Source organism: Tasmannia lanceolata, unplaced genomic scaffold, assembly GCF_043159265.1.
Source record: "Tasmannia lanceolata isolate RefF3 unplaced genomic scaffold, GAP_Taslan_0.1 ptg000018l, whole genome shotgun sequence".
NCBI classification, from domain to species: domain Eukaryota; kingdom Viridiplantae; phylum Streptophyta; class Magnoliopsida; order Canellales; family Winteraceae; genus Tasmannia; species Tasmannia lanceolata.
The window spans coordinates 2,128,783-2,149,946 of record NW_027518695.1 but is presented as its reverse complement, the minus strand read 5'-3'; the positions used below and the strand labels follow the sequence as shown (position 1 = coordinate 2,149,946).

At 38.9% G+C, this 21,164-nt stretch overlaps 1 protein-coding gene across 1 annotated transcript; it reads right to left on the bottom strand.

Annotated features, from left to right (window-relative positions):
• Positions 1-5,053: 5,053 nt before the first annotated feature.
• On the bottom strand, positions 5,054-15,325 carry LOC143849310 (putative potassium transporter 12). Its single transcript, XM_077358297.1, has 9 exons — positions 14,830-15,325; positions 10,354-10,582; positions 9,909-10,157; positions 9,762-9,812; positions 9,163-9,423; positions 7,747-7,795; positions 7,499-7,617; positions 6,806-7,060; positions 5,054-6,303 (listed from the first exon to the last, which is right to left on the bottom strand). Exons 1-9 carry the CDS (start codon positions 15,052-15,054, stop codon positions 5,207-5,209), a joined length of 2,535 nt encoding a protein of 844 aa, XP_077214412.1. The 5' UTR covers positions 15,055-15,325; the 3' UTR covers positions 5,054-5,206.
• Positions 15,326-21,164: the final 5,839 nt, after the last annotated feature.

Below are 21,164 nucleotides of genomic sequence, written 5' to 3'. Positions count from 1 at the left end.
TATTCCGCTTCCGTTGTTGAAAGAGACACCGAATCTTGTTTCTTGCTACACCAAGAAACACCCGCCGATCCACACAAAAACACATAACCGGAAGTAGATCTTCGATCATCCAAGTCCCCCTCCATAATCGGCATCGGTAAATCCATTCAACACAAAACCAACTCCTCTTTTGTAAAATAACCCAGAGTCAAGGGTAGAATTCACATACTTCAAAATCCTCTTTGCCGCCTCCAAGTGTGGTTTCCGTGACGCTTGCATATAGCGACTAACAAGCCCAACGGAAAATGAAATATCGGGTTTTGTGATAGTCAAGTAGATGAGACTACCCACAAGAGCACAATATGGTCGTGCATCCGGAAGAAGCTTGCCTTCTCCCCGCCTTATCTTTATGTTGGAATCAAGAGGAGTAGAGGATCATTTACTTTGACTCATCCCAAATCTTCCAACTAATTTCTCCGCATAGCCTTTTTGAGAAACTAGAACATCATCCTTCAAGGTCTCCACCTCCAAGACAAGAAAGTGACTTAGCTCTCCCAAGTCTTTCATCTCAAAACGAATAGATAGCCCCTCCCTTAGCTTTGCAACCTCAACATCATTGTTGCCGGTAACTATCATGTCGTCGACGTAAAGAAGCACAATAACAAGCAAGCCTTTATCTTTCTTCACAAATAAACTAAAATCGGAGTTGGAAGCAAAATAACAACAAAATTGCAAGTATTCGACAATCTTACCATACCATGCCCTTGGAGCTTGCTTCAACCCATAAAGAGCTTTCTTGAGCTTGCAAACATGAGCTTGCTTCAACCCATAAAGAGATTCATGGCAATAGGAGAGAATCCCTGAGATTCCGGTCATTCACCGGCCCCAACTATGATACCGGCAACGACCACGGCATCGCCGCCTCTGACGTAATCTCCAATATCCATCAAATCATTTGACACGTCGCCACCCAAAAGCATGACAGATCCCCATCACTTTCCAACCCATAAACATACGGGACCTCTCAGGGCCATACAGGGCATCCGTTGCTTGCTACCTCACTGATAAGCGCCGCTCCCCCAAATAGCACGTCACATCAATCACCTACCACTCCTTTCAGCCATACCACGGTCCAAAAGCGCCTAATCACCTCTATCCCTTAGCATTAGTACTCTTCTGTGTATAAAATGAGAAGAATTCTTTGGATTTGAAGAAAAATATGAAAATGAATAAAATAATTAAAAAAATAAATACCCCATGAATTGGTTATCCCTAAACGAGTCATGGCCTCTGCAATTTAAGAATCTCTCTGTCGAATGGCATGTTCTCCCCGGTGAGAATTTTCATTTGTTTTTCTTTTTGAATAAGTAATAAGAATAAGAGGTTGGTTGCTTTATCTATGTTCCGCGTGTCGTCCTGTGTCAGTTGTCGACCCTCCATCTATAGGGATATATAAAAGCTCTATGTATTATTTATATTTTTATGGATGTTGTTTATGTTTTAGTTCCAAACAATTTTTTCTTTCCTTTTTTGTTTGGATGATGATTATACTACTGAACAGCCCGGTTACAGAGGTGGTCAAGAAGCAAAGTCCAATCAAACCAGTGATACAAAATGCAATATTAAAATGTATCACTTAGAGGCCTATCTAGATCCAACAGCAACTCTGGGCAGGACTCAGAGACGTTTGAATACATGGATTTTACAATACATGTTTTTAGCCTATAAAACATGGATTATAAAATCCAAGCTTTAGATTGTAAAATCCAGGATTTTACAATTCTAGATTATAAAATCCATTTGTCCAAACGACCCATAAGAGTCATTCTGTTGTCATTTGTCTCTACCGAATGCATCTTTGTATCTTATTATATCTTTTTTATCTAGCTAGGGGGTGAATCTGGCACCAATCCAGATCTACATCTGTAACTCCCCACAATCGTTTTCATTTAAATGAATACAAACTGAATTTGGTGTGTAAGCAACTAGCATTCAAATCTATTGATGGTCGTGGGCTCGTGGCGGAGTGACATTAGGAGCCTAATCTCCTTTTCTCACCCTTTCTTCCTTCATTTCACAACTCTTAATCTTGCCGTCACTCTCCTTCCATAGATCATGATGATTCATGGAGTACCATACCTTCACAACAATACTTCAAAAACAAAACCTACAACCAATTCAATTGTTGGCCATTGCATAAGTCAATAAGTGCAAATCCCTCATCTTAGATGTATCATACTTTGCACTTCATACGGATAAAGGTAAGCAGCCAAGACTTTATCTAGCATTTTTTTTTCCATTTCAACCTACAAAGCTGTTTCCAAATCTACTACATTGACAACTATCCATTGGTTTGTCTTCATAGAAAAGCTATAAATAACAAAGTTCATACTATTACCAGCTACTATTCGAAATGGTTAACATGTATCTAAGATGCAAACAGAGATAAAAGGCAAGTATCCTATCATTACAATTCCAGAAGTCCCCACATGGATATTCATAACTTCTCATACATGATTTATTCGAAGAGTATGTAAGTAAGAAACAGAATACTGATTAGAAATTTATCTCACTTACCTTTCCGGTATCAGAAACTAAATTTTGCCCGCATTTTCTTTGATTCGTACTTTAAATAAAATCCATCCATGTTCCCCTGAAGCTCCTGATTCATTCTGAAGAAACTGAAAAACAGCAATATTCAGATGCTTAAATAGCTGATCCATTGGTGACCCGCCATAATATTTGTTTCTAATAGTTTTCACTTTGGTTAATTTTTATTACTATGAGGGCAGTAACCTAATATGAGATGCAACTTCACCATTTATCTCTACACAAAATAGTTCAAAGCTACAAATCTAGTTCAGAAAACTGAAAACTTTCAATATAACTTCTGTTGTGGGACGGAATCGGGGTGTCCTTAAAGATGAGCATGGTGGGGTGTTGTGGGCTTTTGCGGGGTCAATTGGAGTTGCCGACTGTAGCAAGGTGGAGGTGAGGGCGGTACATCAAGGTATCAAATTGTTCGAGGAGAGAAAGGTTGATCTCAATCGAGTGATGGTGGAAGGTGACTCTCTTAATGTCATTTGGTGGCTTGCCGGTGCACATTCCTTCCCTTGGTGATTCGTGGATTATTTCAATGAGATAAATCATCTTCCATCTCCCTTCGTCATGTAAGGAGATCGGCCAATTGTGAGGCGGATAATCTTGCCAAAAGTGGTGTGGGACTCGTATCCCTTGAATTGTTTGACTTTCTTCCCCATGATACCTTTTGGTATCTCATTTGTACTCTCATTTTTCTCTTTCTTTGTATTCTTTGACCTTTTCTGGTTTTATTAATGAAATTTTGACCATTCAAAAAAAAAAAAAACTTCTTTGTTGTTTAACCCTTGCAGTTATTTGAGTATCAATTGAAATGGTCTGATAAGACGGATTACCACACAGAGAAAGATTTCCTCTGGTATTATTTATAACTAGTAGTCCCTTATATGATTATTTTAAACATTTTCACTTGAATATTTTATTTCCCCATTTCCTTTTGCCCTATCATATCAATCAGAAGGTAACTAAAATTCTAATGCCAAACAACTCACTCTACTGAAGACTGCAATTAAAGAAATAGTAACCTAGCCCTGTTCATCTATGTTCTTCCGGAAAAAAAGTCATTACATAAATTTTCAGAATGCAACAACCACAATCCACAAGGGTGGAGGATAAAATGCAAAGTTAAAAGACAAAGCAGAATAACATTGAACAGCTACAAGCAGCTATCAGAGGCAAGCCAACCAAGTTGACGTACCTGAAATAATAATCTAATATACCACAGAGGCAATTCTGAAACATATTGAAATGATCAGTACCAAACCAAAATAATGAAACCCGTAAATTTCATGACTCAAAGCAACTGATTCACTCACAAACATTAATCCAAGGCCCTATAACACACCTCTTCCTATGATCCCAAAGTCCATTGGCTGGAAAAATTAATGTACTCAACATTATTTATGAAAAATTAATGTTCACGTGTTTGTGTGTACATGAAAAAAGTTTAGAACTCTCAGAAAACTGGTGAGTACAGCATGGCAGAAGTTAACATAAACACACATCGTTCAATGAGTAATTGTATGTCATACACCTGAACTGCACGAACATGATTTAGTGTAACTATGATTATATTATTATTATTATCATCATCATCATACAAATATAGAATATTAAAATGTGGAAAGAATAGCAAAGTAGAAAACACCTCAAATCAAAGGATCTTCACAAACTTCCAAATTTTCTAATAGGAGAAAATTCCTCACATTAAAGGATCTTCACAAACGATAAGAAAATCCTCGGCTTCATCCCCAGTGCTATAAAAATTGTGCTCTCTCCTTGGTACTAGAAAAACAGAATACAGAAAAATATGAGAAATTGAGCAAAAATTTCAAAGTTGTCATATATATAAAGAAGAAAAAACCTCCAAAATCCATTTATAATTACCTCTTAAAAGAACAGGTAGATGAAAATCTCAAAATAGCTGTAGTTGAAACCGATAAATTCTCCAAAACAGAGTGACGAAATTCAGAAAGTTCTGAGAGAGAGAGAAGGATTTCATGGGTCTGTTTGGGGAAGTTACTGAGAGAGAGAGAGAGAGAGAGAGAGAGAGAGAGCAATTTCGTGTGTTTAGGGTTTTGGTCAAAAGGGTGTATGCGTTGAAGTCAGCGTGAACAGTAAAAATCCCATCTAGCTATATATAATATGCGTCCGTGTGTGTCTTTGAGTGAAGTAGAGGGGATGAGATTATTGATATGTTGATTAGACAGGCACAGAACCCACAAAAGAAACCTAAGCAATGAATGCCAGGGATAATGAGAATGAGAAACAATAAATCACCTTGATTATGCCTTGATCAGATACTTTGCACAGTCCGTTTACCTATGAACCTTTTAGTCAACAGATTGTTGTTTGGTGTTCACATTCACAGTCAACAGATTGTTGTTTGAGTGTATAGTAAACAACAAAATCTACAATTTTTCCAGACGAGTTGATAGATGGAACAACCAATCCATTTCATAATACAGAAAGAACATTGGAAACAATAATAGATAAATTATATAATTTGTAATCAGGACAGACATATTATGATGACAAGACTACTACAGCTAGTTCCTCTATAAACTCTCTTACAAATTCTCCCATCTTCCCTATTATTGGAAAACAGTTGCAGTAAGGCCCGAATGCATCAAACCATATATGTCATCCCAACCTGCAAGATGTTGATATGCGGCACACTCATATTTGCCGCACCAGCTCTGCAATTCCTTCTTAGGAATGCATAGAAATAATTTATAATTAGCTTCTTGAGGAACCATGACTCCTTCCTTGCCCTTACGTCTCCATGCGCAAGTAGATATGTAAACCCAGATTCCATAGCTTCTCGAAGGGCTGAAAGTTCATATTCCAAGCTCGGGTCTTCTTCCGATGACATTACACTCGATGGCAACATAGACACAGCTTCTTCTGAAGTAGAAGTCCTCACATCAGACATTAGTAGAATTTGAAGATCCTGAAAATCACTCGGTTCCCCCGATTCCTTAGACGTCAAGCTCGGCAGCCTCCCAACTTGAGGCGTCAGCCAGGGAGGAAGTGGAGTTTGGCTCTCTCCGTTTTCGGACTCCATGTCCAATTCCATCTCCATTAAATTTTCCTCCAGTGCAAGTTCTTGAGCCTCCCTTCTCAAGAACTTCACAAGGCTCTCGACCAAAAGCTGCTCAAATGCATGATGGTCTTCTTTCCTGATATCTTTGTATCCATAACGGGCAATGCAACGGAACATGTGGTAGTCTTTTGGGCATAACCTTCTGAACAAAAACCTTTCCTCTTGAGGAACGACCGGAACTGGGACATACTTAATGCAGACAAACACAATTGTCGAGTGGATAGCTGGAAGGCTGAGAAGAAACTGAACAAAAATTGAGGGAATGCCCTGAACCAGCTCATTGTACAATAATCCTATCCCAGGGACTCTAACAGTTCCGAGTGTGGATCCAAGTTCAAGCATGAAATCCATTGAGACCTTCTCCGTTATCTCATTCTGATATTTCAATACACTTCCATAGTTCCAAGTGTACATCACACACAGAAAACAAGAAGCAAAAACAAGCGGGAGCCAACCACCCTCCATGATCTTTGTCAAGACTGAAGATAAGTAGATGAGCTCAACTGTCCCGAATATGGCAGGGAACCACAGAGCCAGAAATAGGTTGGTCTGCCATATCAGAAGCATTACAAGTGTTACTAATGTAGTGCTCACCAACATCACCCCAACCTCTGCAATGCCTGCAAGAAGAACAATTTGATTAGATAAGTATGCCTCCTAAAGTCTCCCATCATTCTGTATGGAACAGAGAGTGAATTGAAGTCCTTTTGCGTGAGGCAGTTGTAAGCAGGGTTTAAAATTGAAGTCCTGTATGGAACAGAGAGTGAATTGAAGTCCTTTTCAGTTAGGCAGTTGTAAGCAAGGTTTAAAATTTCAGTTTCGGTGTCAGTATAGGCAAACACTTGCTGAAACCGCCTGAAATTTCGGAAGAAATTTTGGAAAACTCAAAAAATTTCTGAAAAAAAAAGGCTAAAATTTAGGAAATTTTCTGAAATTTCAGCCAAAATCTGGGCTGACACCGAATTCATGTACTTTCGGTGTCGGTTTTAAACCATGGTTGTAAGAAGATATTACTTTAGCTTGTATAAATACAAAATCTACCATTCTTTTGTTACTAAAACAAAACAGTGTAGTTATACTGGAGGATTTATACGCAAAATGTTTTGAGTATAAATACTTAACCGTATGCGTTGGCTATTTCATTGGTACTTCTGAAAGAAGCAACCACGGCTATGCACATAATCATCAGAAACCAGTTGATTACAGGAATGTAGATCTGACCCATGAACCTCCGGGAGGTGTGAACTATCTTGAGCCTCGGGAAGCAACCAAGAGCCATGGACTGTTTCACGCATGAAAATGTTGCTGATATCATGGCCTGACTAGCAATCATGGCTGCCAGTGTGGCTATCACAAAGACTGGCCAGAACAAACCACCTGTTCACGCGCATTCGAATATAAAATAGGTTCAAAGTTAATAACTAACCTAATTCCCTTTCTTGAGAAAATGTCTGAAAATATCGAACATGGGCCAGGATATAGAACCATGGTATTAAATTTCAGTCGAAATACCGAAATTTCGGGCGGCACTGACACTGAAAGCACATTGAATCGTTTTGTACCGACTTTCGGCCAAAATTTCGGTATTTCAGCTGAAATTTCAGTTTAAGCCACAGTCGAAACCAAAATTGTAAACCCTGTATAGAACTGATGGCAACAAGAAGAAAATCATTTTCCTTTGGTTACCATCTTATGCTAGTGATCAGTGATTCCATCAATGCATGTATATTATTAGCAGAAAGGATACTAAGGAGAAGCGCAGCACTCTTTCCAAAAATTGAAACATGACTAGCAGCAATTTCAGACAAAGCTTACCTGGAACAGAATCGTAGAATACCATTTCAACCAAAGTTGGATTTTTTATTAGAAATGCAGCTTGGCCCATGTAAGCTAAAAGAAGGCAAGGGAATACCACACACGTGAAGGCAATCTGTGAGAACCAGACATATCCAAAGAAAGAGTTAGCACCTTTGAGTTGTGTAGACCCATGAAAGAAGACGAAACAAGAGATCCCAAATAAAAAAGAAATCAGAAAAAAAAAAAAAAAAATGGGACTTTCCTGTATAGATTTTACAGAGAAATGGCCTAGATCAGCAAACATTGCTTCAGATCCTGCAGTCACATATAACCATTTATTTTTTATGTCAAATGCCAATAGGAACATAACCTCCAAAAAAAAGTTCCACAATCTAACAATCTAGCAACAAATGTCTGGAACTTTGGTTTGTGGAAAATTCGATATCATATCTGAATAAATGTCATGGTGGATTCAATAAATCTTCAGGTTCCCAATCCTACCAATGGAAGACAAGTTTTAAGAAAAAATTCTTACACTTATAATTAAAATAGTAAAATGCAGGTCAAGCATTAATGCATTATTACTTTGGCAAATAAGTTTTTAAGGGAAGTTCCCATTATGGTTAAGTATGGGCCAAATTCAAGAAATGTTAAGTTGGTGAAAATGAAAAATCAATTTCAAGAATGAGATGTGTTTGAGTTAATTTTAATATCTTGAAATTGTAGTTGGAAAGTGTTTTCAAGATCTTGGAAGATCTTGAATTTGGTTTAAATATATCGCAAATGTGGAATGCCTCATTCACAAAATTGGTAATTGGCCTAACGAAATTGGTAGACAGGAACAGAGCCATGGTTGTCCTAAGGAAACACCAAAAAGGTCAGCTGTTCTCAACTTGTCTCTGCGAATCCTGGATATGAGTTCATATGAGTTTATCCTCCAAGAGCTTAGCATTTCCCTCAAAAAACAGAGCAAAGAAATTCCTGAAGAAAAAGAACTCAAAATACAAATTCAACAAGCAACAAATAGCCCTTAGTAAAAAGAACTTAATGCCATTAATGAGCCCTAACTTGAACTCCTCACTCCTCAAACAGTTCGTATAGTTTTCCCTGTGCTTGTCATCTTATCTTGCTTCTGTCATCTTATCTCTTCTCTTTTTTCCTTTTTAATAGCTAAAATTTTATTAAAGAAAAGGGGAAGGATCCCAATGATCGTGATGGCCGAACAAGAGAAATCACTCACTTTTGTGGGCTGTTCCTCTCTCTTCTTGGGAGATGAGGTTGAGGAAACCCTAATTTTATTAATACAATCAAACTACTTTCTACGATTGCTTAGTGCAATCAGATTGGATTTCATGGATTGTTCCTCCCTCTTCTTGCAAGATTTTGTAGGGACAATGCCATGAACGACAGTAATCAATTACATCTCACCATTCAATTATCACAGCCGGAAGCCTCATGGAATATTATTCAAGGATTTGCACCCAATTCACAACATAGATTCATGGAACGATAACTAGCTACAGGTGTAGACATAACAAAGAATATGAAATAAGCAAAAGTAGGAAGAGCAAATCTTGTGAAGAAAATTTAGAGACCAGATAATCCAGATGAGTAGTTTGAAAAGAGGATTTCTGAGGAAACAAACATAAATAGCAATTAAAGAGGCCTAAGGACGAGATAACCTGTAATGCACAAAACAACACCCCCAAGAGCTGACCATGCCTTTGTACTGTTCCTCTTGAAAAATAAATAGATATAAACTGGATTGAATGCCCTTAGAACAGTGATATCATATGTAATTATGTTGTATATCCCAATGGATCCCAGGGAGAAGAACCAAATTGCCAGAACAGGAGAGAAGATGAAACCAACTTTGCGAGTCCCAAACCTCTGCACGCTAAACAGTGCCGCAAGGATTATAATCGAAACAATTACGACAGCATCTGAAAACAACAGAGTTTAAATCAACCTGCGTCATAGATTAGACAGTGGTAATGAAATCCTTATGAAGAATCTCTGAGTCGGGGTTATAAATTGTATGATCATAAATACCTACAAATGAACATGGTTTTAAATTTCGGCCGAACTTTCGGATTTCAGTTGGGACCGAAACCACCAAAATCCAAAATTTTGGTCAGAGACCCAAATTTTGGCCAAAATTTCAGTAACTATTTCAGAAATTTCGGTAATTTCGGCAGAAATATCGGTTTTGGCTGTGTCCAAAACCGAAATTTAAATCCTTGTGAATGACAAAAAATGGATGGAAAAAAAGACAACTAACCTGTACCAAATCCAGAAATTTCGTCCTGCAAGCCACTGACAGCAGACATAACTACAACAATGGAAAAGGACCGTGTGCATAAATGAGATCTTAGTAGCAAATAGACAACAATGTAAAATGCAAGTACATAAGGAACATTCAACATACCCGACATTGCCGGAGTAAGAATGCCGTCCCCAATGATCATGGAAGTGCCCATCAGAACCAAGAGCAATAAAAGAGTTTTTAAAGAGGATCTTTGTTCCAAGCTGTCTTTTATATTCAGTGCCCTTTCCAACTCAGGAGTGGGCAGCTTGAGCCGAAAATTTGAGATTTGTTCATCAGCACGCTGTTGATTTGGTAGCAAATTAACTTTTGCATATCTGCAAATCAATGAATATAATGCAAACGTGCCTCCTGTAGTTACAGTAATGAATTTCAGGCTCAGTACCATACTAGGATTAATAAATATAATAATCACAAATACAGATTAATAAGTACAAAAAAATACAGAAAAGAGTTACGCTCTGCAACATAAAATCTTGCATGGTTTGAACAGCAGGATATAAATTATTTGAAGAGAAAGAATCGATTCAGATTCATAAATCCATACCTTCACCATTATCATTAGCTCTGAGCACTATGAAAATATATTTTGCGAAGGGAAGGAGTGCAATTGTGTACATCACTAACGATAAAGCTCCCAAGACATCAACTTCTGAGTTTATCGGCACCTTGCTGAATACATCACTGAAGACATATAACGGACTTGTTCCCAAGTCACCATAGACCACACCAAGAGTTTGAAATGCCAGTGCAAGGGTACCCCAGAAAGAGAGTTCCTGAGTTAAAAATATATTTAAGTAAACAGGAAGAGAAAAAAGTGCCCTTGCCACTGAAGACATGCATTTGAGATTGATCATCCCATGCCAGTAGTAATTAAATGTATGAATTAATCAAACATTTTTTTGTCCCGAGACTGGACAAGTGGTTCATATTATCGATGCAATTCAGTTAGTTTATGGTTTGCCATCCATAATCAAGGTCATTGTTTCCTAGCAGGTATTAGTAATTGTTCATGAATTTCTAATTGATGATCTAGATGTTCTATTTTTTTCTGCAAACACATAGGTCTACCTCCTTTTCCTTCTTCTTCTTTTTTTTGAATGGTGGGTCTACCTCCTTTTCCTGGTTAGCTATCAGCAATTGGAAACTTGCTATAGATAAATAATTCCACAGGGATTTTATGTTGCAGCAAAATGTGCTGTAGGAGTCACTGTTCTGCCTTATATCAGCCTAAATAATATTGGGCATTCTACACTGCCCTATTTTGTTTTACTAGGAGTACAGTGATTGTATATAACCAGCTCAGTCAGCAGATTTGGATATAAGGACAGCAATGCTGCCATGCTTTAATTAGGCCTTCAGTGAAACCTTTTACATTTTACCAAATTCAAGCTTTTCTTGAGCTTCCAGACTTATCAACGTAGATGATTTCGAACAGGAATCCCCCACTTAATCCTGTTCTGATTGCCCTAAGCAAAACCTTTGGATGCACCAGAGCCAATCCATGTCTTTACGGAATCGAGTTTTCCATTATGAGACATGCACCCATGGCTTACGCTAGACCAATCTATCTTGCAGATGTTACCGAGGCAGCTGAGAGCATGGTTTTAAATTTCGACGGAAATCCGAAATTTGGCGAATTTTCGAATTTCGGCCTTCACCAAATTTCGAGAATTTCGGTACGAAATTTCGAGATAATGCAAATTTTTTAAAAAAAAAGAAACATTACAAAATTTCGACTGAAATTTTGGAATTTCAGGGGTCCGAAACCAGTACCGGAACCGAAATTTTAAACCACTGCTGAGAGTGATGGATTTTAAACACAATCTCCTCTCCTGTCTAATCCTTCCACAGTTCCACCAATGCCTCTTGCAAATTAACCACTTAATTTATGCACTGGATTAACATAGACAAGGTACCTCCATTGTACTTTTTCAGACCATAGTTTCAAAACTCCCCCGCATGACCGCATCACTGTGGACTCCCCCAAGTTTACTCCATTTACCCTGGCCACGTCCTTGTCCGAGTCCACATTTTTCCTTACAAATTCAAACAAAACTCCTTTGACTCTCTCGAGTTATGACCACATCAACCAAGTACTCGACCATGTGGTGCTGAATCGACTAGGATTTGTTTTGGCCGTGTTTTGACCCACATCCGCATTTTGAAACACTGTTTTAGACATTTCGGTAAGAATTTTGGCCCTCACACTGTAATTCCTTAGCTGCTCTTGAGGAAGAGCACAATAACATCTCCATTCTCTATTCAACTTCGAAAGACCAGCTAAATAAACTAAATGGTAAGCTGTTATATATTATAAAATATAGTATATTACTAATAGTGTATTTGGTATTATAAATTATATTATATTATAATAATATGTTTTGAAGGGAAAAAGTCATAGTTTTTTAGACTTGTACAAGTTCCCTCCATTAATTTGAAGGGAAAAATCAAAGTCTTGAAAGTTGTGCAAAGTTCCCTCCATCTTTTTCATTTGGAATCTTTTCAAATGCTTTGTTGGAATTATTTGAAATTTGGTGAATCCCACATGGAGATTTAGGATTCAAACTCCTTCACTCATTCATCTATAAATAGGAGATAGTTTCACTCATCTCATTCAAGTTCTGTGGAGCTCTTTCTCTTTGAGAGAGCACCATGAGAGAACTGTAAGTAATAATAATTATTAATATATATATATGAGAAAACAGTTCCTACACATATGTGTAGATAGGTTATCTACACACTAGCTTAAAATACAGTGGGGGCCACATTATTTGGGTGATCCAAACCATTCATTTTTAAGGCCCTCACATAGATAGGGTGTCCACAAAAAATCAGATCCATAGGATCATCCTAACCATTCGAACTGTGGAGGCAAAAAATAGACTAATTTGTGAAGGTTTAAAGACATCCATTTTACCTCCACAAATCGTAGGGTTGGGATGATCCTATGGATCTGATTTTTTGTAGACACCCAATCTATGTGAGGGCCTTTAAAATGGATGGCTTGGATCACCCAAACAATGTGGGCCCCCACTGTATTTCAAGCTAGTGTGTAGAGAACTCTCTACACATATGTGTAGGAACCATTTTCTCTCTCTCTCTCTCTCTCTCTCTCTCTCTCTCTCTCTCTATATATATATATATATATATATATATATATATATATATATATATATATAGAAAACGGTTCCTACACACATGTGTAGACAAGTTATCTACGCACTACCTTAAAATACAGTGGAGGGCATATTGTTTGGGTGATCCAAACCATTCATTTGATTGGCCCTCACATAGATTGGGTGTCCACAAAAAATCAGCTCCATAGGATCATCCCAACTCTATGATTTATGGAGGTAAAATGGACGTGCATAAACCTTCACAAATCTATCCATTTTTTGCCTCCACGGTTCGAAGGGTTAGGATGATCCTATGGAGCTGATTTTTTGTGGACACCCTATCTATGTGAGGGCCAATCAAATGAATGGTTTGGATCAGCCAAATAATGTGGGCCTCCGCTGTATTTTAAGGTAGTGTGTAGATAACTTATTTACACGTGTGTGTAGAAACCGTTCTCTCTCTCTCTCTCTCTCTCTCTCTCTCTCTCTCTCTCTCTCTCTCTCTCTCTATATATATATATATATATATATATAGAAAAAGAAGAAGAAAGGAAGGAACGACGAAGAAATAAAAAGATGGTTAAGGCCTAACGGCTATAACTTTCATTTAAACAAAAGAGTTTAAATTATATTTGAAGAGTTGCGCCTCTTCTTTAGAAGGGTGCGAGTCTCTTCATGAGAGGGTGTCTTAGCACCGATTCAGAGTCTATAAAAAGACTCGATCCGAGTTTGCTAAGAATCTTCTTCTTCAATCGTTTTCTTCTCTCTTTCATATACGTTTAAATTTTTTTTCTGAGTGGGTTCTGATTCGTGAGAATACAGGAAGTGCAATCATGTTAAAATTCTCGGTGTTGGGCATTGTATCCTGGAGATAGAATTTCAAGAGTCCATTTGCATCTATACGTGGGAAATTACTATCTTAAAGATAGCTTCCTGGAAGTGCCTTGCCTAATTAAGTCTTCTGTTCTATTTTCTGCATTCTGTTCCGTCTTATTTTCTACAACAATAGCACCCATTTCACATGAATGCAAAAAAAATAAGAAAAAAAAAAAAAGTGGAAGTGGATACTCCACTAGGTACTTCAATCAATCCAAAACCAATCGCGTACAATCCACACCCAATTTAAACTACAATACATGTTTCAAACACACAGTGGAAGCAACAAAGAAGACCATATAAAACACCACCTAGGGTTGCAAGTTTGGCCCTGTGAGCCCTGACCCACCAAACCCGCCCTGAGCCCGAACAGGGTCAAGGTTGGAAAATCTGACCCTGAGGACGGGTTTGGGTACATTTTTTTTTGCCCTGACTCAGGGTCGGGTCGGGTTGGGTTCAGGGTAACCCTGAACCCGACCCGCCCCGACCCCCTTTACACTTTACCCCGGCCCGCCCTGACCGACCCGCCCGGCCCTGTTTACACTTTACCCGCGGCCCACCCTTGAGCCTTTCTGTTTTTCATTTCTCCATCTATTGGGTTTTGGTTATGTATTTATCACCAAAAATCATATATCAATTAGAATAATAGATTGTGTAGAAGTATTTTGATTTTTTACAATAAAACAGACCGAAAACATGTAACATTGCCCGGCTCGGTCCGACCCAAGCAGGGCCAGCCTGGCCCGGCCAGGGCCGATCAGGGCGGGAAAGGGTTGGGCTGAACCCTGTAGCGCGGGCATTGGGTTGAGGATTTTCGGCCCTGACTCAGGGTCAGGGCGGGTCAGGAGTAAGATAATGGCAGCTAGGGTTGGGCTAGGGTTTTGCAAAACCCGACCCAACTCGACCCTGCTGCAGCCCTAACACCACCCATGTATAAAATCAAGAACCAAATGAGATTTCACACAAGACAAAAAAAAAAGCATTAAAAAATCCAAGAAGATAACATAAAAGTAGAACTTAAAAACTACCTTGGAACGGTGGCTATGAGAATCAGATACAGACATAGCTTCAACGTCAAAGGAATCTACTGTCTTGGGTTTTTTGGATAGCCTCCTTCTAACACTCCCATATTCTTCCCTCTGCTCCTCTTCGAGCAGAGGCCAATGTGATGATTCTGAATCTACTTCACTACCATCGACCCATCTAGAATCCGAACCCGCCAAAGGAACACTCTCCTCAATCCCACAGTCCATTTTCTTCTCCAGTTCAACGGCAAGTGATGAAAAAACCTTGGAAATTTTTCAGCTTTCTGTTCATCCCGGCAAAAAACCCATCAAAACCCAATTGCAGAAACGCGCCCATAATTGAAAACTCAATGACAAGCACCAATGGGCACTCCAAGAAGTACAAATTTTACACGCAATCTCAGTGTATAACCATCTCAGATTGGTAGACATGCTTACAGACACGGTCAATCCGGTCAATTTCCACACTCTTTTACCTGCCTTTCTAATCCCTCTTGTCTGACTTTTAGCTAGAAATACAATCATTTATAAGAAGAGAACAACACACATTCCTAACAATTGTGGAGGGTATTTTGGTCATTTAGATAGCTTTCGTTAGCTGTGACGTTGTCGTGTTGAACGACTGGTATGAATTTGTGGAGTGGGTCCCACTGAAATGAAGATCATATGTACCGAAACGAGTGGATAAGGCCCAATGCAACCCTGCCACAACATGTTTTACATTTGCCGCACGTTTGAATTTGACCCAGGTTTTTTGGAAAAGTTTGCAAGGAAAAAACTTGTGAATATTGTTAGAAAAATGCGAAGTTTTGTCTAAATTGTGAATAAAGGGTAGTGATTTGAAAATTGTAAAAAAGGTGTTGTCAGGTGAGAGAAGATGGCTTTTAGGACAAATATACCCCTCTTACCTTTTTTTTCTTTCCACATTTTTGCACCTATCCCTATGCACTTATTACCTTCTCACCTACCACCTTCTTCTTCCTCAAGACTTTTCTAATGTGGAAAACTCCATGGAAGGGTTTTGAAGGTTGTCATTTACAACAGGATTTGGTAATCATGAGGGAGAGAGAGAGAGAATCGGACTTCCGAGTCGGACTCTTTGAATAGGGTTTGGTAATTATGAAGGTTGCCATTTACAACAGGGTTTGATAATCCATTTTCTTTGCATTTTTTATTCTAAAACATCAAAATAAAGCTTCAATTTATAGTTGCCTGCATGACACTAAGATCAAAATGTATATTCCTATTATCCTTCGAATTTTTACTCAATTTGAAAATAAAAATCTTTGGAATTATTCTTATTCTACTGGCTTCCGTCGGAAATCCGAACAAAACTTCGGACTTCCGAATGGAAGGCAGTATACATAACCAAAATATTAGTTACATTCGGAAGTCCAAACGTTCGGACTTCCGACGGAAGACAGTCAAACTTTATAGTTCGGTAATTGTCATATGTAAGTGCATCATTTTGGTATTTTTTCGTAATTTTAATACTTTGCTTCTTTTTTTTCGTAATTTTTCATTTAAAACTTAGCAGTTCAGCCACAAATTCGTAATGATTACTATTTTTTGCAAGTAATGATTATTATTTTTTGCAATTATGCTTTTGCTAGCCACCTTTGTACCCATATTATTTCTGTCAATATTTGCATCAAAGGATGGGCCACAAGCCGAGAAGTTGCCTAGACAAAGGTGGCTAACAAAATCCCATAAAAAAAAAGGAAAATGTTATCCACACTAATGTGTTTTGATGAGGGCACTCCTCATTTAATTAAAAGTACTGTATGGCCCGCCATAGGATGATCCAAAGCGTCAATTAGATGGGCCACACCTAAATTGGTTGTGTCCCAAAAATCATTTCCATAGGTTGATCCTAACCCTCCAATCTATAGAGGGTTAGGACCAACCCTCTAACATTCTGATCAGAGGGTTAGGATAAACCTACGGAAATGCTTTTTGGGGCACAACCTATTTAGGCTGTGGCCCATCTAATGAACGATTTGGATCATCCTATGGTGCGGGGCATACCGTACTTTTAATAAAGTGAGGAGTGTCCTCATCAAAATACGGTAGTGCGGATATCATTTTCCAAAAACATCTTAAAAAATACGGGAAAAATCTGGGTGACACGCGGGTCGACCCGGCCCATACGGGCCCGGCGTGGGAACCACATTTTCTACCCCGGAACCATTAGGGAACCAAATTTTATACCTTGGAACCACTAGGGAATCACATTTTATACTCCGAAACCACTAGGGAACCACATTTTCTACCCCGGAACCACTAGAGAACCACATTTTATACACCGGAACCACTAGGGAACCACATTTTATACCTCAGAACCATTACAGAACCACATTTTATACCTCGGAACCACTATGGAACCACATTTTATACCTCGGAACCACTAGGGAACCACATTTTATACCCTCGAACCACTACCGAACCACATTTTATGCTTCAGAACCACTAGGGAACCACATTTTCTACCACAGAACCACTAGGAAAAAACATTTTATACCTCAGAACCACTAAGGAACCATATTTTCTACTCCGGAACCACTAGGGAACCACATTTTCTACTCCGGGACCACTAGGAAACCACATTTTCTACCCCGGAACCATTAGGGAACCACATTTTATACCTCGGAACCACTAAGAAACCACATTTTATACCTCGAAAACCACTACGGAATCACATTCTATACTCCGGAACCACCACGGAACCACATTTTATACCCCGGAACCACTAGGGAACCACATTTTATACATAGCAACCACTAGTGAACCACATTTTATACCTCGGAACAGCTAGGGAACCACATTTTATACCCCGGAACCACTAGGGAACCACATTTTATATCCCGGAACCACTACGAAACCATATTTTATACCCCAGAACCACTACAGAACCACATTTTATACATCAGAACCACTAGGGAACCACAATTTCTACCCCGAAACCACTACAGAACCACATTTTATACCTCGAAACCATTAGGGAACAAGATTTTCTACCCCGGAACCACTACAGAACCACATTTTATACCCCGGAACCACTACGGAACCACATTTTCTACCACAGAACCACTAGGGAACCACATTTTATACCTTGGAACCACTAGGGAACCACAATTTCTACCCCGAAACCACTGGGGAACCACATTTTTTACTAGGGAACCACATTTTATACCTCGACACCACTAGGGAACCACATTTTATACCCTGGAACCACTATGGAAGCACCATTTATACCTCAGAACCACTAGGGAACCCCATTTACACCCCAGAACCACCAGGGAATCGCATTTTATACCTCGAAACCACTGGGGAACCACATTTTATTTCCCGGAACCACTAGGGAACCACATTTTATACCCGAAAACCACTACGGAACCACATTTTATACCTCAGAACCACTACGAAACCACATTTTATACCCCGGAACCAATATGGAACCACATTTTCTACCACCGAACCACTAGGGAACCACATTTTATACCTCGGAACCATTAGGGAACCACAATTTCTACCCTGAAACCACATTTTATACTAGGGAACCACATTTTATACCTCGGAACCACTAGGGAACCACATTTTATACCCTGGAACCACTATGGAAGCACCATTTATACCTCGGAACCACTAGGGAACCCCATTTACACCCCAGAACCACCAGGGAATCACATTTTATACATCGGAACCACTAGGAAACCACATTTTATTCCCCGGAACCACTATGGAACCACATTTTATACCCCGGAACCACTACGGAACCGCATTTTATACCCCAAAACCACTACGGAATCACATTTTATATCCCGAAACCACATTTTCTACCACAGAACCACTAGGGAACCACATTTTATACCTCGGAACCACTAGGGAACCACAATTTCTACCCCGGAACCACTTGGGAACCACATTTTATACTAGGGAACCACTAAGGAACCACATTTTATACCTCAGAACCACTAGGGAACCACATTTTATACCCTAGAACCACTATGGAACCACCATTTACACCTCGGAACCACTAGGGAACCCCATTTACACCCCGGAACTACTAGAGAATCACATTTTATACCTCATAACCACTAGGGAACCACATTTTATACCCCGGAACTGTTAGGGAACCACATTTTATACCCCGGAACCACTAGAGAACCACATTTCGTACCATGAAACCACTAGGGAACCACATTTTATATCTCAGAACCATTAGGGAAGTGAGCTAAAAAGGTGATAGGGTAGGTGAAAATGCATAAGGAAGTGAGCTAAAAAGGTGAAGGGAAAAAGAGAAGGGAGGGTATTCTTGTCCTTAGGGATTTCTAAAAGCACTGACAACCCCTATTTCACAAATAAAAAGAACGTACCCTTACTTGACAATTTAACCAAAACTTTGCATTTTTCTAACAATTTTTCCAAAAAACTTTTCCAGAATTGTCTGCTTTTCCTTGTTTGATCACACATTATAAAGTAAAGTTCAGCTAGCTTGGTTCGGGCTTTGTTTAAAGAGACCTTCAGAGCCATATCCCTCTAAATAATCCATAATCACGTATGTATGATTCATTTTAGGTTTTGACTTGTTCGAAACCGCCGTTGATCTTTCACCGATCGGAAAAATTAAAAATCTTGCATAAATAAGATGGAGAAAATATCTATACCAAATAATAACTACCAAAATGGAGTAAAAGAAATAAATCGCACGCATCGGCACCACAAAATGGATTACATCCACCGACAAAGGCAACTCTCAAATCTACTTTTTTAAACCAAATAGTACAATGTTACCTCCACACCTTTAAAAGCCACCGAAAACCCCTTCTCTCCAACATTATATGGAACCACAAAGCAACCCCAAATCTCTACCACTGAGCACGGGAAAAATTTTCATTGGAAAACCCTCCAACACTATGCTTGGCGTGCAATGAAAAACTAATACATAAGGAGAATGGAAGAAAAGGAACACACATTGAGTAACCAAGAAGAAAAACCTTTCTCTTGCTTCACCACAAAAGGTTTCCTAGAGCTCTGAGAGAAAACCCCTCTTTTCTTGCCCTAATTTTCTCCTCATTGCCTCTCTCCTTTATCTTTCTTTCTTTTCTCAAAACCGTATATAAAGAGAAATAGTTCTACATCCCGCTTAAGTACCAAGTGGGGCCCACTAAAAAAACTAAAAAAAAGAAAACAAATGATTGGTGCTCCATGCATCATCATTTTAACACCGAGGCATCCTGGCATGCCTCGGAAATCGTCTTAGTATGATGATCCTAACCCTTCGAGCGTGGATGTTTCAATGTCATTAGAGTTTTGAACCCCCCCCCCCCCCTTCTCTGTTTGGATATGTGGATTTCATAATCCAGGTTTTAATTTGAAAGCAATGTAGAATTCTATAGGGAAATGATTTATGCGCTCCCGTGTTTTGATAAACATGCACTCCACTTGTTTGCCGTACAATATTTAAAGGGATGCTAGAGGATATTATGGTTCTCGAAAAGCTCGTAAACCCCTCTAAATACTACATGACAAACAAGTGAGTGCATGTATATCAAAACATTGTAGCGTTGAAATCATTTTCCATTCTATATTTTACAATGGAAATAGGTTGCAGATGCGGGGGAAGTACCGAAGTAGATTGCATATGAAGGGTCTAAGTAAAAAATAAAGGTTTTAGAAATCTCATAATGGGGTGGAGATTTCTAAAACCTAGAAAGAGCTGCAATCTCCTACTCTCTCGCTCGAGAAAAAGAAGGGCGAGAAATTATAGAACGACGGACGGTCTCCTTCTTCCCTCGTGTTCCATCCACGATTTTGAGGAAATCCAAGATTCTAAAATCCATGTATCCAAACGGCCCCTTTGACACTGTCCATTCTACTCCAAATATATTGGAAGGTTGGGATCATCTTGATGCAAGCTCACATGAGCATGTCATTCATGCCATGTGGCAAGGATGGACCATCCCAAGAGGGCCTACAAGTAGCCCAATTTTGGCAATATCCACAAGAGAGCAACCGGTCAAAGCTTCCTCACATATCTTCTTTTATTCTTAGGAGGTTTCTCTTTTGCCCATTGATCGAGGAGCACTTTCCATTATAAATTATTTTATATTATCTTTTTTTACACAGTTCTTTATTTTAGAAATATGCTGTATTGAGTCCCTGCTATAATAGTATATATTAGTATGTTGTCTAATGGGCAATGTTGCCTAGTAGTTAATTCTTTACTTAGCTTATTACTCTATTTGGAGAATGAATGTTATTATTCGATAGGAATTGAAAGAGGAGATCAGTTTTTACTTTTGAATAAAATTTAATGCAAAGAAGAAGAAATATTT

Coding starts and splice junctions, on each gene's coding strand:
- LOC143849310 (XM_077358297.1), bottom strand. CDS start 15,054: ATGGACTGTGGGATTGAGGAGAGTGTTCCTTTGGCGGGTTCGGATTCT. Junction 10,583..14,829: donor CTCATAGCCACCGTTCCAAG/GTAGTTTTTAAG, acceptor TTTTTAACTCAG/GAACTCTCTTTCTGGGGTAC. Junction 7,061..7,498: donor ATTCTACGATTCTGTTCCAG/GTAAGCTTTGTC, acceptor GCGCGTGAACAG/GTGGTTTGTTCTGGCCAGTC.